Raw genomic sequence first — 13,959 nt, 5'->3', positions numbered from 1 at the left:
ATTTTAGTGAAGTCAACATTTATAAGACAAGTAAAATAAGAACAAAAGGTGTTTCTTTTTTTATTAAACTCACAATGCTGTGAAACCCTAAAATAAAGCAGTCTACTTAACATCTCTTACATTTAAAGGCCTTTAGACAAAACATAGGTAACTTGAAGTTCATTTAATCAAAACAATAGCTGAAAGACACCAAACTGCTGTGGAGAATCCCTGAGTAGTTCCAATACTTTGGCCCGATCCAGTTTTTTAGGGGAAATATTCGCACTGGTTGCCTTATTGCTGTGTCATATGCAAAGGTTTAAGGTTTAGATATAATATTGTGCATTCAGAAAATGATGTAACCTATGTTTCCTTCCTCAGTGACCTGTTAATCCCATATCTCTTCCTGCCAGCAGCTGAACTGTATTTTCACAGAGGGATTTCATGCTCTGTCTGTGTATAACATTTCAAACAAACTGTTGGCTTCCTGCACTTTAAAACAGGAACATATCAACATTTTAGTGAGCCATCATGAGACCAGATTTCAGGCAGCGTGTGACATTTATGCTCATTCATCGTCATTCATGTTCAGCTCTGCAGCCTACAGAAAAGCAGAAACCACTGCCCTATCGCCACATCAGCGCTGCCTTCCTACGTCCTGAAGAAACGCTTGTTGCTACAAAGCGCTGTCCCGCCGGCGCTTATCTAGGTTCACCGTGGTAACCATAGCAACAGACTTGATAGGCGCCCTCCTTCCACCTATCACTTCCTGGGGAAATTCTCACCTCGTTGGTTCCTTCCTGAATGATCAGATTTTTCCCAGCACTTTATTACAACAGAGACAAATACTGATCAACAAACAGTGACAGCTTTTAATCACATCTGGATCATATGATGTAAAAGAAAGTGATTCATTTGGGAGCATTTAACTCTCTTTGTATAGGTTGAGTGACTGTTTTTCTTTCCTTCCTCGCCTCTTAATGCTAACATAAGCAATGTGCAGGCCAGAGTAAATGTAGCCCCGCTGCTGTTACGTAAACTAACGCAATGCTTCTGAAACTGAGTGCACATCCTTTTTCTGGGGCGCCAGTTGGATTCCTGTGAACTTCTCTGTTTATCTAAGGCTCCATTAGAGATTATAATATGTCCATGTCATGTTAATATGTATACAAGAGCGTGCGCAGTGAAAGAGGGAGATCAGATTTAATGATTTGGAGTTTCCTCTATGTCTCTTAAGCATTCCTTCCTTGTTTTCCACCTCAGTGGCTCTTCATCACTTTTAATTAAACATGTAAGTACATTTCCCTCCTCTAATGTCCCCCGGAGTCCGTTTAATTTCTCTTTTTCATCTTCCCTCCCTCCAAGTGTCTGTGAAGTGAGGGGGTGGACAGAGGTGACAGAGGGCAGATGTTTCCACTCCAGCTTTGAAGATGTTTGTGAAGATGGAGGGAGAAATAGTGGAAAGTGTTTTTTCTGAAGGAGATAGGGAGTTTTACAATAGACGATTCAGTCACACATAGCACATAGGGGCTGTGTTGTAGCAGCAGTTTTGGGAATAGGAGCTTTCTTTCCAACCTTCTGCTGCAGCTATAAACCCTAAAAGCTGAGCTTACACCACATTTTGCAGAGCTGCTTGAAATTTTGTGTAACCAGGCCGACTATCAGTGAGTCACATTTCAACACATTTGGCTGATCAAACTGAACTTTGCCTCTCCAGGGAGGAGGAGGCAGTCCATGTGTACACAGTGCTGTAATGATCAGCCACAAGTTTTATTTGATTTATTCTCAGGGAGTGACATGTAATCATTTCAGGAACAAATACTTAGATTGCGCACTGCATCTGTCCCTCCAGTTGTTAAGGGTGTGAGAATTAGATTCCTCATCCTGAAAGCAACATATTGCCACCATGTGGTTAAAGAAATGAGTTTGTGAAATGGCAGAATTCTTTTTTATACATTAAGCAAATTAACGACAATTTCTAGGGTGAATGTGTCTGAATCCCAAACAAACAATATCCTAAACAAAAACCTTTTCTTCATATTGTATGTGCTAAATGTAAAATCAGAAACTCACATATTGAAGGATATTCATTCACACAGCAAACCAGAGAAAAGCTCTTCAAAGGCGTGTGAAATAAGCAACAATAGCAACTGTATCAATTTTCTATAAAAGTACAAAAATTAACCTCATATGCACAATAATGCCAAAGGTCTTAACAGTATGGCTCTCAATCTATTAAATATAATTTTCTGTCATTTCCCAGTATTGACCCTTTGACCATCTTCATGCCAGGAAGGTTGTAAGCACTGCATAGATGATTTGGTTTAAGCTGTAAAACAAGCAGAGAACGGTCAGAGCGTCTGTCATTTTGTGGATTTAAAATGGATCCTACCTAAACGTCCGCTCACCTCTTACGATGACTTTGGCCTGTGCCTCACTGGAGCCGATGTGGTTCGTGGCCACACACTTGTACGTTCCGCTGTCACCCTGTTTAACGTGAGCTATCAGCAGCCTTCCATCCCTTGTGGTCTCGGTTCCTGCAGGCAGGTTCGCCCTGCCCACCCGGCTCCACGTGAATTGGATGGGATGAGACCCATGGGCAAGACACTGTATGCGCAGGGAGTCGCCAGGGTGAAGTCTCACCTGGTCAGGCAGGCAGGTGGCGTATGGAGGAGCTGCATGAAGGAGAAGACAATTAACGTACCCTCTATCATCATTTATATTATAATATTTATTTATTTAGCCCTTACTAACTTATAGCGCCAGACAATGGTGAATAACCCCATATCTACACCTATACACCCCATGTAAGGGTCACGTATCAAATTCTTTTGCCACTCTAACTTATTCTCTTACTCAAACATCGACATATGAATCTGAATGTCTGTGTTCACCGTCTGAGTTTTGTACTCACTCTCCACCTCCATCTGCGTGTACGCCTCGCTATAGCCATGTATGTTAGTTGCATTGCAGATGTATTGTCCCGAGTCTTGGCGGCCCACATCGGTCAGTGTCAGAACACCACCGACCACCGTGTGTTTCCAAGGCAATGGCGCTCGAAGCTTGGACCAGGTGATGACAGGTGCAGGGGAACCTGGAAGGAAAAGACAAAGTGAAACGTTAGAAGTGAGAGCAGAGCTGAGAGTATCAACAGAAGAGTAGAGTATACACAACACAAGCGTCTCACCACTGGCCTGACACTCCATTGTGACTGTATGTCCCTCCACCACCGTCATTTCTGTAGTGCTCACTGAAGCCACCGGTGCTCCTGGCTCCACCTCGACGGTGATTTCAATTTTAACCTCAGTCACACCTTCACTGTTCTCTGCCTGGCAAATGTAAACTCCTGTGTCCTCTGGACGCACTGCAGCCCACTGAAGACAGAAAGAGTTTGTTATTTTAAAAAAAATTAGGAAGGACTGAGAGTTATTTGTGCACATGTTCAGAATTCACCTGGATGACGTTGACATCGCTTGTCTCGGTGGTAACCAGCTGCAGGGTGGAGCCTTGCCGTTTCCACATCAGCGTTGGCCGTGGCCTGCCTGTGGCGCGACACTCCACTGTCACAGGGTCACCTATCCTGACGTGCAGTGGGCCCTCTGCTGTCAGCTGCACTTTAGGTGCATCTGAAGAACAGGACGCACAAGCATGACTGATACATGAAAGAAAACTGCAAAACCTTACACAACACAGACATGTTACGCATTTTAGGTTGAAATGGCAACAGGTTTCTCTCTACCACCGTGGTCTATCTACTTCTTGTTGTTTAACAGATTTAATATGGAGATTTTTTAGAGCTTTTCTATGAAAACAGTTGCTTAATATGCGAGCAGTGAGAATGAAACTCCTCATCAACTGCTATAAAACCGAGGGGAGCAAGGGTGATAATAAGGTGATGATTTGATATGGATTCATCGCTGCAGGAACCCCCTTCATGCTGTCACATTGTGTTCACATGGTAATACAGACATGTCCGGTTGAAACACGAACCATCTGCTCTAAAATGATAACCTGATGCACGCACACACCATGCTTTGGCCATTGGGTGCATGTTGTTAATGGCTTCAGGGGCCCACAGGTGGGGGTGGGGTTTATAGGAGCCAAAATGAAGAAATCTCTAACACCAATTTTATTTTTAATAAAAAGAAGCTCAGATAAAATCACTTTAAAGTGAATTGTGAAGAGAAGCTCACGTTTGACATTCAGCACAGCTGCAGCAGTGCTGCGGCCTGCAGAGTTGACTGCCAGACAGCGGTACTGGCCCTGGTTGCCAGGTCGAGCGTTAGCAACAGTCAGCACGGAGCCATCAGGACCGATCTTAACATTGTCTAAGGGGAAAAAGTCTATTAAACCTCCCAGGTGGTGATATTGTATGAACAGTGTTTGTGATTACATGTTATGGCAGCAGACCTGGTAACGCTTGGTTGTTGGCTCTCCTCCACTCCAACTGGACTGGCTGCGCACCACTTCCCACCTGGCACCTAAAGCTGACCGACTCGCCTTGGCGCACAGTAGCAATCCGAGGCTGCACTGAGATGACCGGAGCCTGAGCAGCCGCTGCATTGAGAGATGAGAAGTGGTAATCCATCAACACACACAGGCAAGAACACGCACGTGAGCAGTGCAACTCTGTGAACCTTTAGTCAGGTCTCAGTAAAATACAGAGTAAACAAACACAAGCCCAAAGCAAACATCCTGAGCAAATAGACAGGCTGAGCAAAAGTTTTATTTAATGACAAAGCAAAGGTTTGCACAAAAAAGCGTATCAAAGCCTCATAAAATTAAGATTTTGATTTAAGATTAAGATATTAATCACATCCTTTATAAATAAAACCCTCACCCCAGCATTATTGAACAAAAATAAAAAGCTATAGCCATGCATATCACTAGCATGGTAAGAAGTCGTGTGTATCCAGTAATAAAATGCTTTAAAACCAATAACAGTCAAAAAAGTCTCTTTCTTTAGTAGTAAAAACTAGTAGCAATACAAACAGTTGACAGTGAGACCTGTGGATTATCCAAAGTACGGAGACACTTCTGTAAAACACGGTTGTTGAACTTTTTACATTTTTTTTTCTCATTGCTGTTTGAGAACAAGTTTGTATAAAGCACAAAATGAGAAATGCCACAACATAATTCTCGACAGATAGCTAAGACAAAGACAAATTAAAAGGAAGGCTGCCACGATGAAAGACGCATCTGAAATATTACATCCAGATGTTTCAGACTCATTACCTGAACATAATAAAGAACACAGGAACAAAGCCGCGGGTGCTAAATCCATGATCCCTTTCTCCCCGGAGGACAATCACTCTCTGACTCTATCCGTCTTATTTTCTCACTGATACATCACTTTCGGCCTTTAACCCCTCACTTATCATTCACCCCTTCCCCTATTCAAACACTGTACAAGTGCCAGTCACGTATAAACCGTTTCACTGCGATACTGTATTTCTACCATTTTGTAACTAATAATGTATTGTTCAGCGTGCCTGAAAGAAATTTGGATACTATCCTCATGGTTACTGACTAAATGATACTGACTGATCTACATGCACAGAGGTTGTGTGACATATTCTGGCTAAAATAGACATGTTGAACTTGTGACTTTGCAACAATGTTGAAGTTTGTCAAACTTCAGGAACTACCCGGGAACATCAGTTTTACCACTTCAGCTTTCAGTATTATTCTACTTTCAAAGACAATGATCACTCTCCTGACAAACACTCCATGTGTCTGTATTGATCAGTGAGCCTACAGTGATAAGTGGCTGATCAAAGAATTCAAAGGCGTCTCAAAGTACAATAGTCATTAGTTTCTGTTTTGACTTCAATCACAGAATGTGGGTGTCAGTGAGTTACTTAAAGTAAAGTTGGAGAATATTCTTAAATACAATTAAATACGAAAACATAAAATAAATATGTAGAGAACCTGAGTAAAACACCAAAGCAATTACAGAAATCACAGAAGAGAGAGTGACCAATGTTGTTTCAAATCTTAGATTAGATAAGTCTGGATTGGGATTCTCACACACGAGAAAACTAAGCAGTGACATTTTCCCTTGTAAGATAAACAAAAGTAAAAAGATTATTAAGTTTTCTTTGAAATAATATTGACTTCAGTGAAGCATAATTTGAACTATTCAAAGAGCATCCTCCTAAGTCTCAGGGTTTTAAGGAATTGGCCAATATAATTACATCATGTACATCCTGTAGGGTCATGATCACTGTGTATTACAGCAATGTGACAGTTTACTTTTCTTATGTAACAAAAGAGCACTACAGCATGACACAACAATAACACTGCTTGTTTTTACAGTGGACATGCTAGTACCAGCTAAGGCAGCCTTGAGATGGGCTGTAGGCTACAGAGGTTAGGTTACAGCTAACACTGACTCAGCAGACATACACACTTGAGGTAATTCCTCAGCTTTTTCAGAGTTGAAGCCACAAATGGTTTTCTAAAACTTGTTTCCACATATGCTGTGATACTGCTCAACACCTGTAAACTTTGATGTGAAACACTGACGACAGACCAATGAGATTCACAACTGATCAACTAGAAATGAGAAAGCAGAAAAAAATGAAAGCAGACAAAACTAGAGAGTGTGGAGTCGATGCTTCACAAGCCTGGTCTCGCAGGAAAACCATTTCAAAATGTCTCAAGTTAGATGCAGTCGCACTGCTCAACACCAGATGGCACAGATTCATAAAAACACAACTCGCCTTCTTTTAGTTTGACTGCTTTAAAAGCATCTACACAACATAAGTGATGTAAAATTGTATTAATAATCATCTAGTTAGAAACAAATATAATCTCAGTACAAAAAACAAAACAACACAGAATGCACAAAATGTAAGAAATGAATGAATGTGTTTATTCACTTTTGGTTATTTCTACAGTGAAGATGTTTCTTTCTGTATGCAATAAAAATCTTTAAAGAAGAAATACAAACACAATTGTAGATCAAATTACTACGATTGTTCACATCTGGCTCAAGAAAAAATAAGTTCATCATTAATTGAGTTTTTTTTTTTTTTAAAAAAAGGAAAATATGATGAGTATAAAGGCTGAAGTAATGGTAAAAACCTATGGGAGTGGTGTGGAAAAGGATCAGCACCGCAGAGAAAAATTAAAGAGAAGAGCTGCACATTTGTGGGAAATATTGCAGAGTCTGTTTGGGGCTTGGCTGGAGTTCAGCCCACAGTCCGTGTTTGTAATAGTCCAAGGGGCAGGAAGAGGAGTGGGGGGGGAAGTATGGCATCAGCCGGAGTCAGAGCTCTGTGGGAGAGGGGAGATGGAAGGAGGGATCCTGTCCTGCCAGCCAAACCTACAGAGAACAACATGAAGGGAGAAGTTAGCTGAAACAGGGAAAGTACCCGTGGACTGGTCCGCTTTTAACTGCCTTATACTTGATCTGTAGTTAGTGATCCAGTGCAGTGAATGTAAAACAGCTATGCGTCACACAGCAACATATGTGAACACAGGGAAAGGTCGTTTCCATTTCCACTCGGTTGCTGGGTGTGTTACTATAGCAACATTGTGTCAGCGTGGATACTCACATGGAGACAGCGAGGTGGTTCCTCATAACCTCCCGTCAGGAGTGTAACACAGGGATGGGTATCCTCCTAGTGTTGGACAGGGAACATCAGATTTCACACACACGTAGGACTGTAGGATCATGACACACGCTCACACATTTTAATGTCTAACAAAACTAAGACACAATCGCACACAAGGCATCATCAGGGACACCAGTGGACATCTACTATAGCCAAGGGCACCAAAACATCGAGCACTAGGTCTGCTGCCAGACAGAACAGGAGTCACCTCGGAAAGTTTCCTCTGTTTTCTATCTATCTATATCTTTCTGGATGTAACAACAGCTCTAACGATAGAAAAGCAGGTTCGTGTGACTTGTTGTGTTCTGTCTGCTGCAGTCTGAAGAGTGGGATATTGAGGCTGTTGAAGTTAGGAACATGTGATTTGTTGCAGCTCTTCAGGAGAAAGGTCCTTTGATTTGGATGAGTACAATGCCAGAGGAGATTTAGACTTTTTTTTTTATTTAATGTGTGTGTTCACCTGAGTCTGGTGTAGCCGGGGAGTTGAGTTGGCTCGACTGTGAAGACACGCTAGCTGCATCCACAGCTGTCTTCATTGCATACAGGTTGGCTTCTCCCTGGAACTTTGCAATGTTCTTCTTATACCGAATCCTCTTGTTTCCAAACCAGTTAGCCACCTGCACAACAAGTCAGAAATTCATTACACTCGACCAATCTAATGTGTGCTGTATTGGTTTCTATTCTAGTGTGTTTTGGATGTTGCGACCTGAGCGACTGTGATGCAACACTTCTTGGCCAGCTCCTCCTTGGCCTCCTCACTAGGGTAGGGGTTTGCAAGGTGGGAGTAAAAATATTCATTCAAAATCTCTGTTGCCTGCTTGCTGAAGTTTCTCCGTGTACGCCTGACAGAGAAGGAGCCATTGCTACAATTAAGCCTAAAAAAACTGTGAATACCTTTCGTCACAATGTCCCTGAGAAACTTAAGTAAAGAGGAGGAAGGATGAGGAATAAATGTGCCTAAACAAACCTGGCATCCAGGAACCTGGAGCGTAGGATCATGACAGCTTCACATGTGCTCTGCTTTAACTGCATCAGGATGGCGCTGAATTTGCGGTGGATGATTTCCACCATTCGCTCAATTTCTTTGGGTGAGATGGGTCGCGTTCGGGACTGTTCCCTCAGCAGGTTCATCACATGGCCAGTGAATTCATTGCACGCCTGCATGGAAAGGAGCAGTGAGAAGTTCAGGTATGAAGGAAAGAGTGAGGGACAAAGGAATAATTTAATCTAACTGAAGCATTAGCTGTTTATTTTTTATTATATCCATTTAAGACTAATCACGTCCTTCCCTAATTTCTCTGCACTTCTGAACAACAAAGACACAGGGTTTATTTATTTAGTATTTAAACCATCACATTAGCATTTAACAGCAAAATATGTGATGTTCTTTTTTCAAATATCCCACCTGTTCATATTTCTCCAGCTCAGCGTGGTAGATCTGTCGTATCTGAGAAAGCTTTTCTCTGTAGTCGGCATGTTCTAAGCTCCCGTCATCGGTCGATCCCTCAGCTGCAGCCGCAACAGCTGCAGCTGCTGCAAAAAACCCACCTCTCTCTGGACCAGCAACTCCCTCTGCTAACAGCATGTTGTCCAGTCGCATCAACTGGGGGTCCGGAGGAACCTCTTCTTGGATGCCTCTAACACTCAGGGCTGTGGAGATGAATATGAACCACAGCAGAAGTGATATAATCAAATCAAGTTAAGGTCAAGTTAAGGTCAAGTTAAGCAAGTCGTTTACAGCCACCCTGACACACCACTGTGCTCCCTTACTTCCTAGCGTACTTCTATAATTATGAATAATTAATTTTCTTCTTTTAAACTACTTTACCACAACCTGTTCAGAATTTGAACTGTAAGAACATTAACAATAAACATGTATAGAATAAATTCCAACAACTAGAGCACTACATACAATACGGTATACACTTTTAAGATGCTTTCAGAATCCCTGCTGATATGTACTGTGTCACTATGTCAAATGCAAATGGATAAATAGATAATTAAATAACTAATACTGCGAGTTCATGTGTTAGTGTTTTCAAATCAAATACCTCACTGTATGAATGTTGTACTTGACGAACTACAAATATATCCAGAGTGTGATGAATGAAGTGGAAACTCAAAACCTCAAAATATGAGGTTTGATTTTAAGTTAGTGGGAATTTTGTGATTTCTTTTTTACACTGCTCGCTACATCTAACACTTGTAACAAGTCTACATGTTGTGTAACACCAGATTTTTACAAACTAAGGATTCAGGTGTTTTAAGTTTTCCCTTTGCAGCCAGCAGAGAGCACTAACACTCACACACACATCACAGGGTCTTTTAGAGAATTTAGATTTTTTTTTCTAAATACACAGTACATCAATAAAGTGTACTTTACACTGAAGGTAACAACACAGCAGACAGTAAAACTGAACCTCAGGCAAACCTAGTTCAACGGCCCCAGACGAGCCAGTGTTATTTAACACTAGACGGCATAAGAAGCTCTGTTTAAGCAGCTGTGATTAATGAAGGCAGTAAACTGGACAAGAGGAGCTAAAAAACTGACAGGAGGGAGGTTTGGATAAATTAAAACAGGGACTGTTGTTATGGGAATGATGCCCAAACTAAAAACGAAACAGACAGTCGTGCACAAAAATCTTTTCTCACACACACACACACACACACACACACACACACACACACACACACACACACACAAACAGCTGGTAATTAACATCATCTCTCAGGGGCAACTAAAGACTCAGTGAAAAATGAAAGCTCATTGGAGAGGTCGTTAATTTGCTCAGTTACGCAAATTAGATGGCAATTACTAGGCAATTCCAGGGATCGTCTCATATTCCTGATCTCATAACAAGAGCGATGACAGTGTCTGCGTCTGGCTAACCTCTCCAGTACACAAACACGTAAAGACTCCACGTGATCACCTACAATTTTATCCAACTATCATACACCTCCTGAATAGGAAAGGAAAATATATTTGCACAAGGCCAGGTGACTTTAATGTTAATGAATCCCTAATAAGTCTGGACCCTGAGTCAGCCTCACACACTGCCCACACAGTAAATAAAGAGAGAGATGAGCTGTGGCTGAGTAAATCCACTGTCCCCAGCTGAGCGTCTGCTTAGCGAGGAGGCTGACAGGACTCTGGAGGTCTGGACATTATCGACTGTCTGCCAATCCACGTTACACAGCCAATTCTACCTCTCCCTGCACCTCATCTATCCATCTGTCCTCAGCATGCTCCTCTCTCTCTGTCTCTATTTTCCTTGTTGTTTCTTTTCACCTCTGCACCACCCCTCTGTCTGTGCAGCTGTCTCTGTCTTATTTTGTGCACTGTGCACAAAACTTTGGGTGATAAAAATAGAGTGTTGTATGGGAAATAGCATGACAAAGGGGTCAAAGGAGGGAAGAAAGAAATTGATAAAGGGTCACAAGAAGGTAGGCCAGTATCTCCAGAGGAAGGATCTGGATGTGAGGAAACAGCAGCGAGTTTGATTGTTGCTGTGGTGTCAGAAGTTATTTTCAATTGTTCTAATTTAGGAAAGAGAAGAGAATGAGACAATGACAGCAGAGGGAGGGAGGCAGCGCAATCTGTCAGAGATATGCAGATAGAAAGAGAATGGTGGACAGTGGGAACTGTGCAACATCTTTTTCTTTTTACATACCAAAGATTTCAGTTCACATAAAAACAGTAAAAGCAAAGTGTGTAGTAATGCACTGGTGAAATTAGACTAACTGCATGAAATCCAGATCACTGTTGTTATGTTCGTGTAACTCACAACATTACATCATCCTAACTGATGGCACAAGTTCCTAATGTTAATCACCCAGATAAGACGATCCTGTTGCTCCCATGAATTTCTCAGTCAAAAGCGTCTGTTGTTATGACGCTCCTGCAGCAGTAGTGCTTCTAGCCTGTTCACCATCTGAGCATTTGGAGGAGAGCATCATCAAAAACCACCAAGACAGCCAGAAGAGGGTGAGTTTGAGAAAAATCCCATCACAAAGTGAAGGCGCGAGCGTGTGACACACTGCGCACGAGAGCAAGAGAGGGAGAAAGAGAGACAATGCATTAATAACAAGTAAGACTGGGTGAATCGAGGTAGCTGGGCTAATGTACAATCAGTTTCTGTCTCCAGTCTCTCTCTCTCTCTCATCCTCTGTCACAGATGTGTCATAAGGCTCAGTATTAAAATATATAAATAACAATGAGTTAGACCTTAATATCATGAAATAAACAGTATTCTCCCTTTAAATCCTTTATCCTTACATTCCTGATTTGATCTAGTACAATGATAATACTGTCAGGTTGAAAAGGTGCAGAATGCAAACTGTGGGGTTAACCTGAACTACAATCATCACACTACCAAATAAGTGAATCTGCTTAACCTTATGAGCATGCAGCTTTTTTTTTTATTAAAATAAAATTTAATCAAATAAAAAAAGCATGCAACATATTCATTCAACTTACCTGTGTTTTCTTTGATCTCACACAGGACACTGAAGAGAGCGGACTTCATTCTGTGGCAGTTTAAAGCATGTTTCCTTTTACAGAAAAGAAAGACAGAGACGGATCGGGAATTTCAAACCAGTCTTAAGTTTCCAGCTTGTAAGCGACAGGCACCAACACCCATTAACAACAGATTGTGCACTGAAATATAGCTGATTATGTGTCAAATGTGTCTATGTTCTGCACACTAAATTAACACTTAAGGGGTAATTTTTAAGAAACAAACAAAACATTTAAAAGATTGTTAAATTTCTCAAATGAAATTCAATAAACTGAGAAAAACACTGAGAAACTGGGATGGATATATTTTCACTCTTTTCTGGCATTATGCATATTAAATAATTAACATATTAATCTAGAAACATACTGTCTGAATAACTGAAAGTGAAAAAGACAATATTTTGAATTTAGACAATGTGAATGTAGCTGGACAAATGTCTCTACCTCTGCTTTTTGTTGATTATTTTATCTTAAATTATTTTGACTGACAGTCAATCAGGCTGATAAGATGATACCACTCCATGTTAGTTATACATACAGTGGCAAGAAAACGAACGTTTTGGAGTTTGGCAAATTATTTGTTGATACTCTTGACTTAGATGATGCAAAAAAACAATTCCAAAAAGGTTCACATACTTTGTCTTCCCACTGTACACAAGTAAATGTTGTAATGTCCAACACACACTTAAATGTGAATTTACAACTAACATACAGTAATATCACCTTATCATCAGGCTACTAAGACTGTAGTATCCCCTATCACTTCCAAGCAAAACATTTGTGAACAGTCCTGTGTTTGTGTCATGAGGATGGGGGGGAACTGTAGTAACTCACTCCACCAGCTCCCACCTCTCTGGGTCATTACATGTTGGTGATGGTTAGTGATCCACAGCTGCAGGAAAAAGAACTGGGTACATGCTGTGTGATTACAGTGTTGCACAGACTGTGCAAGCCTGAAGGGATGCTGTGCTGGAGATATTACCCTGTGTAGTCCCAGCTCAGTAAACATGTTCTGTCCTCTACCAGGCCCTGGTCTTGCACCCCTGTTGTTACCTGGCCTGGGCCTCATCCAGACTCTCATCTGTGATGGCCATGATCCGCTGGAGGATTGCACCAATATCCTGCTGCTGGTGGACCAGGTTAGGGTGTTTCCTTATGTCGTCGGGATCAATATGAGCCTGCATCATGCGCTTCTGGTCCTCCATACGTCCAGTGTGGCTGGAGTCGCAGCGTGGAGAGATGGGAGGAGGTGGAGGACAAAGCGAGCTCCTTCTGCAACTTTCAGATTACTGGGACCTTGAAAAGTGTGTAAATAATGGCACAAAACTGCTAGTTGGCTGCTTGTTTGGAGGTTTTAGCATAAGAGAAGAGACAGAAGTGAGACAGGTTTGTCAGGGGAAAGTGAGGAAAAGTCTCCAAACGGCGCCTGCTCTCCTTTTATTCATGAGCCCCGAACAGCTGCCCGGTCATTAAAAGTGTCGACAGAGTCTCCTAAAGGACGAGGAGCGTCATGTTTGTACCATCAGCTGCTGTTCAGCCCTGATTTCTTTCTCTCTGGCTGCTGATCTCCTCCCTGAGAAAACACCGCGGAGCCAAGGCGCGCAACTACTTCCGCTAAATGTTTTCAAATTAAAACGCCCACCTTAAAGAACGGGTTCATCTGTAAACAATGTTCAGGTGCTCATGGCCTGTGGACACTGAAACACGTTTACTGACTGTAACCAGTCCTCCTGTCCCTTCTGACCTTTAAGACATTCCTCCTACAACTCCTTCCTGTAAGACCTCCATCTGCACACATAACATGTGATTAATGTTTTCTCTAAATCAGTTTAACTGTCTTTT

The 13,959-nt window shown here is 41.7% G+C and overlaps 2 protein-coding genes across 4 annotated transcripts; both read right to left on the bottom strand.

Moving 5' to 3' along the window:
• Positions 1-792: 792 nt before the first annotated feature.
• LOC113162351 (basement membrane-specific heparan sulfate proteoglycan core protein-like) lies at positions 793-5,367 on the bottom strand. Its single transcript, XM_026360432.1, has 8 exons — positions 5,215-5,367; positions 4,390-4,536; positions 4,173-4,307; positions 3,433-3,605; positions 3,167-3,353; positions 2,894-3,073; positions 2,388-2,654; positions 793-2,308 (listed from the first exon to the last, which is right to left on the bottom strand). Exons 1-8 carry the CDS (start codon positions 5,261-5,263, stop codon positions 2,304-2,306), a joined length of 1,143 nt encoding a protein of 380 aa, XP_026216217.1. The 5' UTR covers positions 5,264-5,367; the 3' UTR covers positions 793-2,303.
• A 1,566-nt stretch (positions 5,368-6,933) lies between these two features.
• LOC113162352 (pre-B-cell leukemia transcription factor 1-like) lies at positions 6,934-13,684 on the bottom strand. Of its 3 annotated transcripts, none has more exons than XM_026360435.1 (9): positions 13,171-13,684; positions 12,079-12,152; positions 11,435-11,533; positions 9,007-9,251; positions 8,569-8,759; positions 8,308-8,443; positions 8,062-8,218; positions 7,542-7,607; positions 6,934-7,309 (listed from the first exon to the last, which is right to left on the bottom strand). In XM_026360435.1, the coding sequence occupies exons 3-8, from the start codon at positions 11,460-11,462 to the stop codon at positions 7,564-7,566; spliced, it is 801 nt and encodes a 266-aa protein (XP_026216220.1). In that variant the 5' UTR covers positions 11,463-11,533; positions 12,079-12,152; positions 13,171-13,684; the 3' UTR covers positions 6,934-7,309; positions 7,542-7,563. The 3 variants fall into 3 exon arrangements, with proteins under 3 accessions (XP_026216220.1, XP_026216218.1, XP_026216219.1); XM_026360433.1 differs by having other exon boundaries at positions 6,935-7,309; positions 11,435-11,638; positions 13,100-13,684; XM_026360434.1 differs by having other exon boundaries at positions 6,935-7,309; positions 11,435-11,638.
• Between the last annotated feature and the right edge of the window lie 275 nt (positions 13,685-13,959).

The sequence above is a fragment of the Anabas testudineus genome, chromosome 1 (assembly GCF_900324465.2).
Source record: "Anabas testudineus chromosome 1, fAnaTes1.2, whole genome shotgun sequence".
Classification (NCBI taxonomy): domain Eukaryota; kingdom Metazoa; phylum Chordata; class Actinopteri; order Anabantiformes; family Anabantidae; genus Anabas; species Anabas testudineus.
This window is presented reverse-complemented; position numbering and strand designations above follow the sequence as displayed.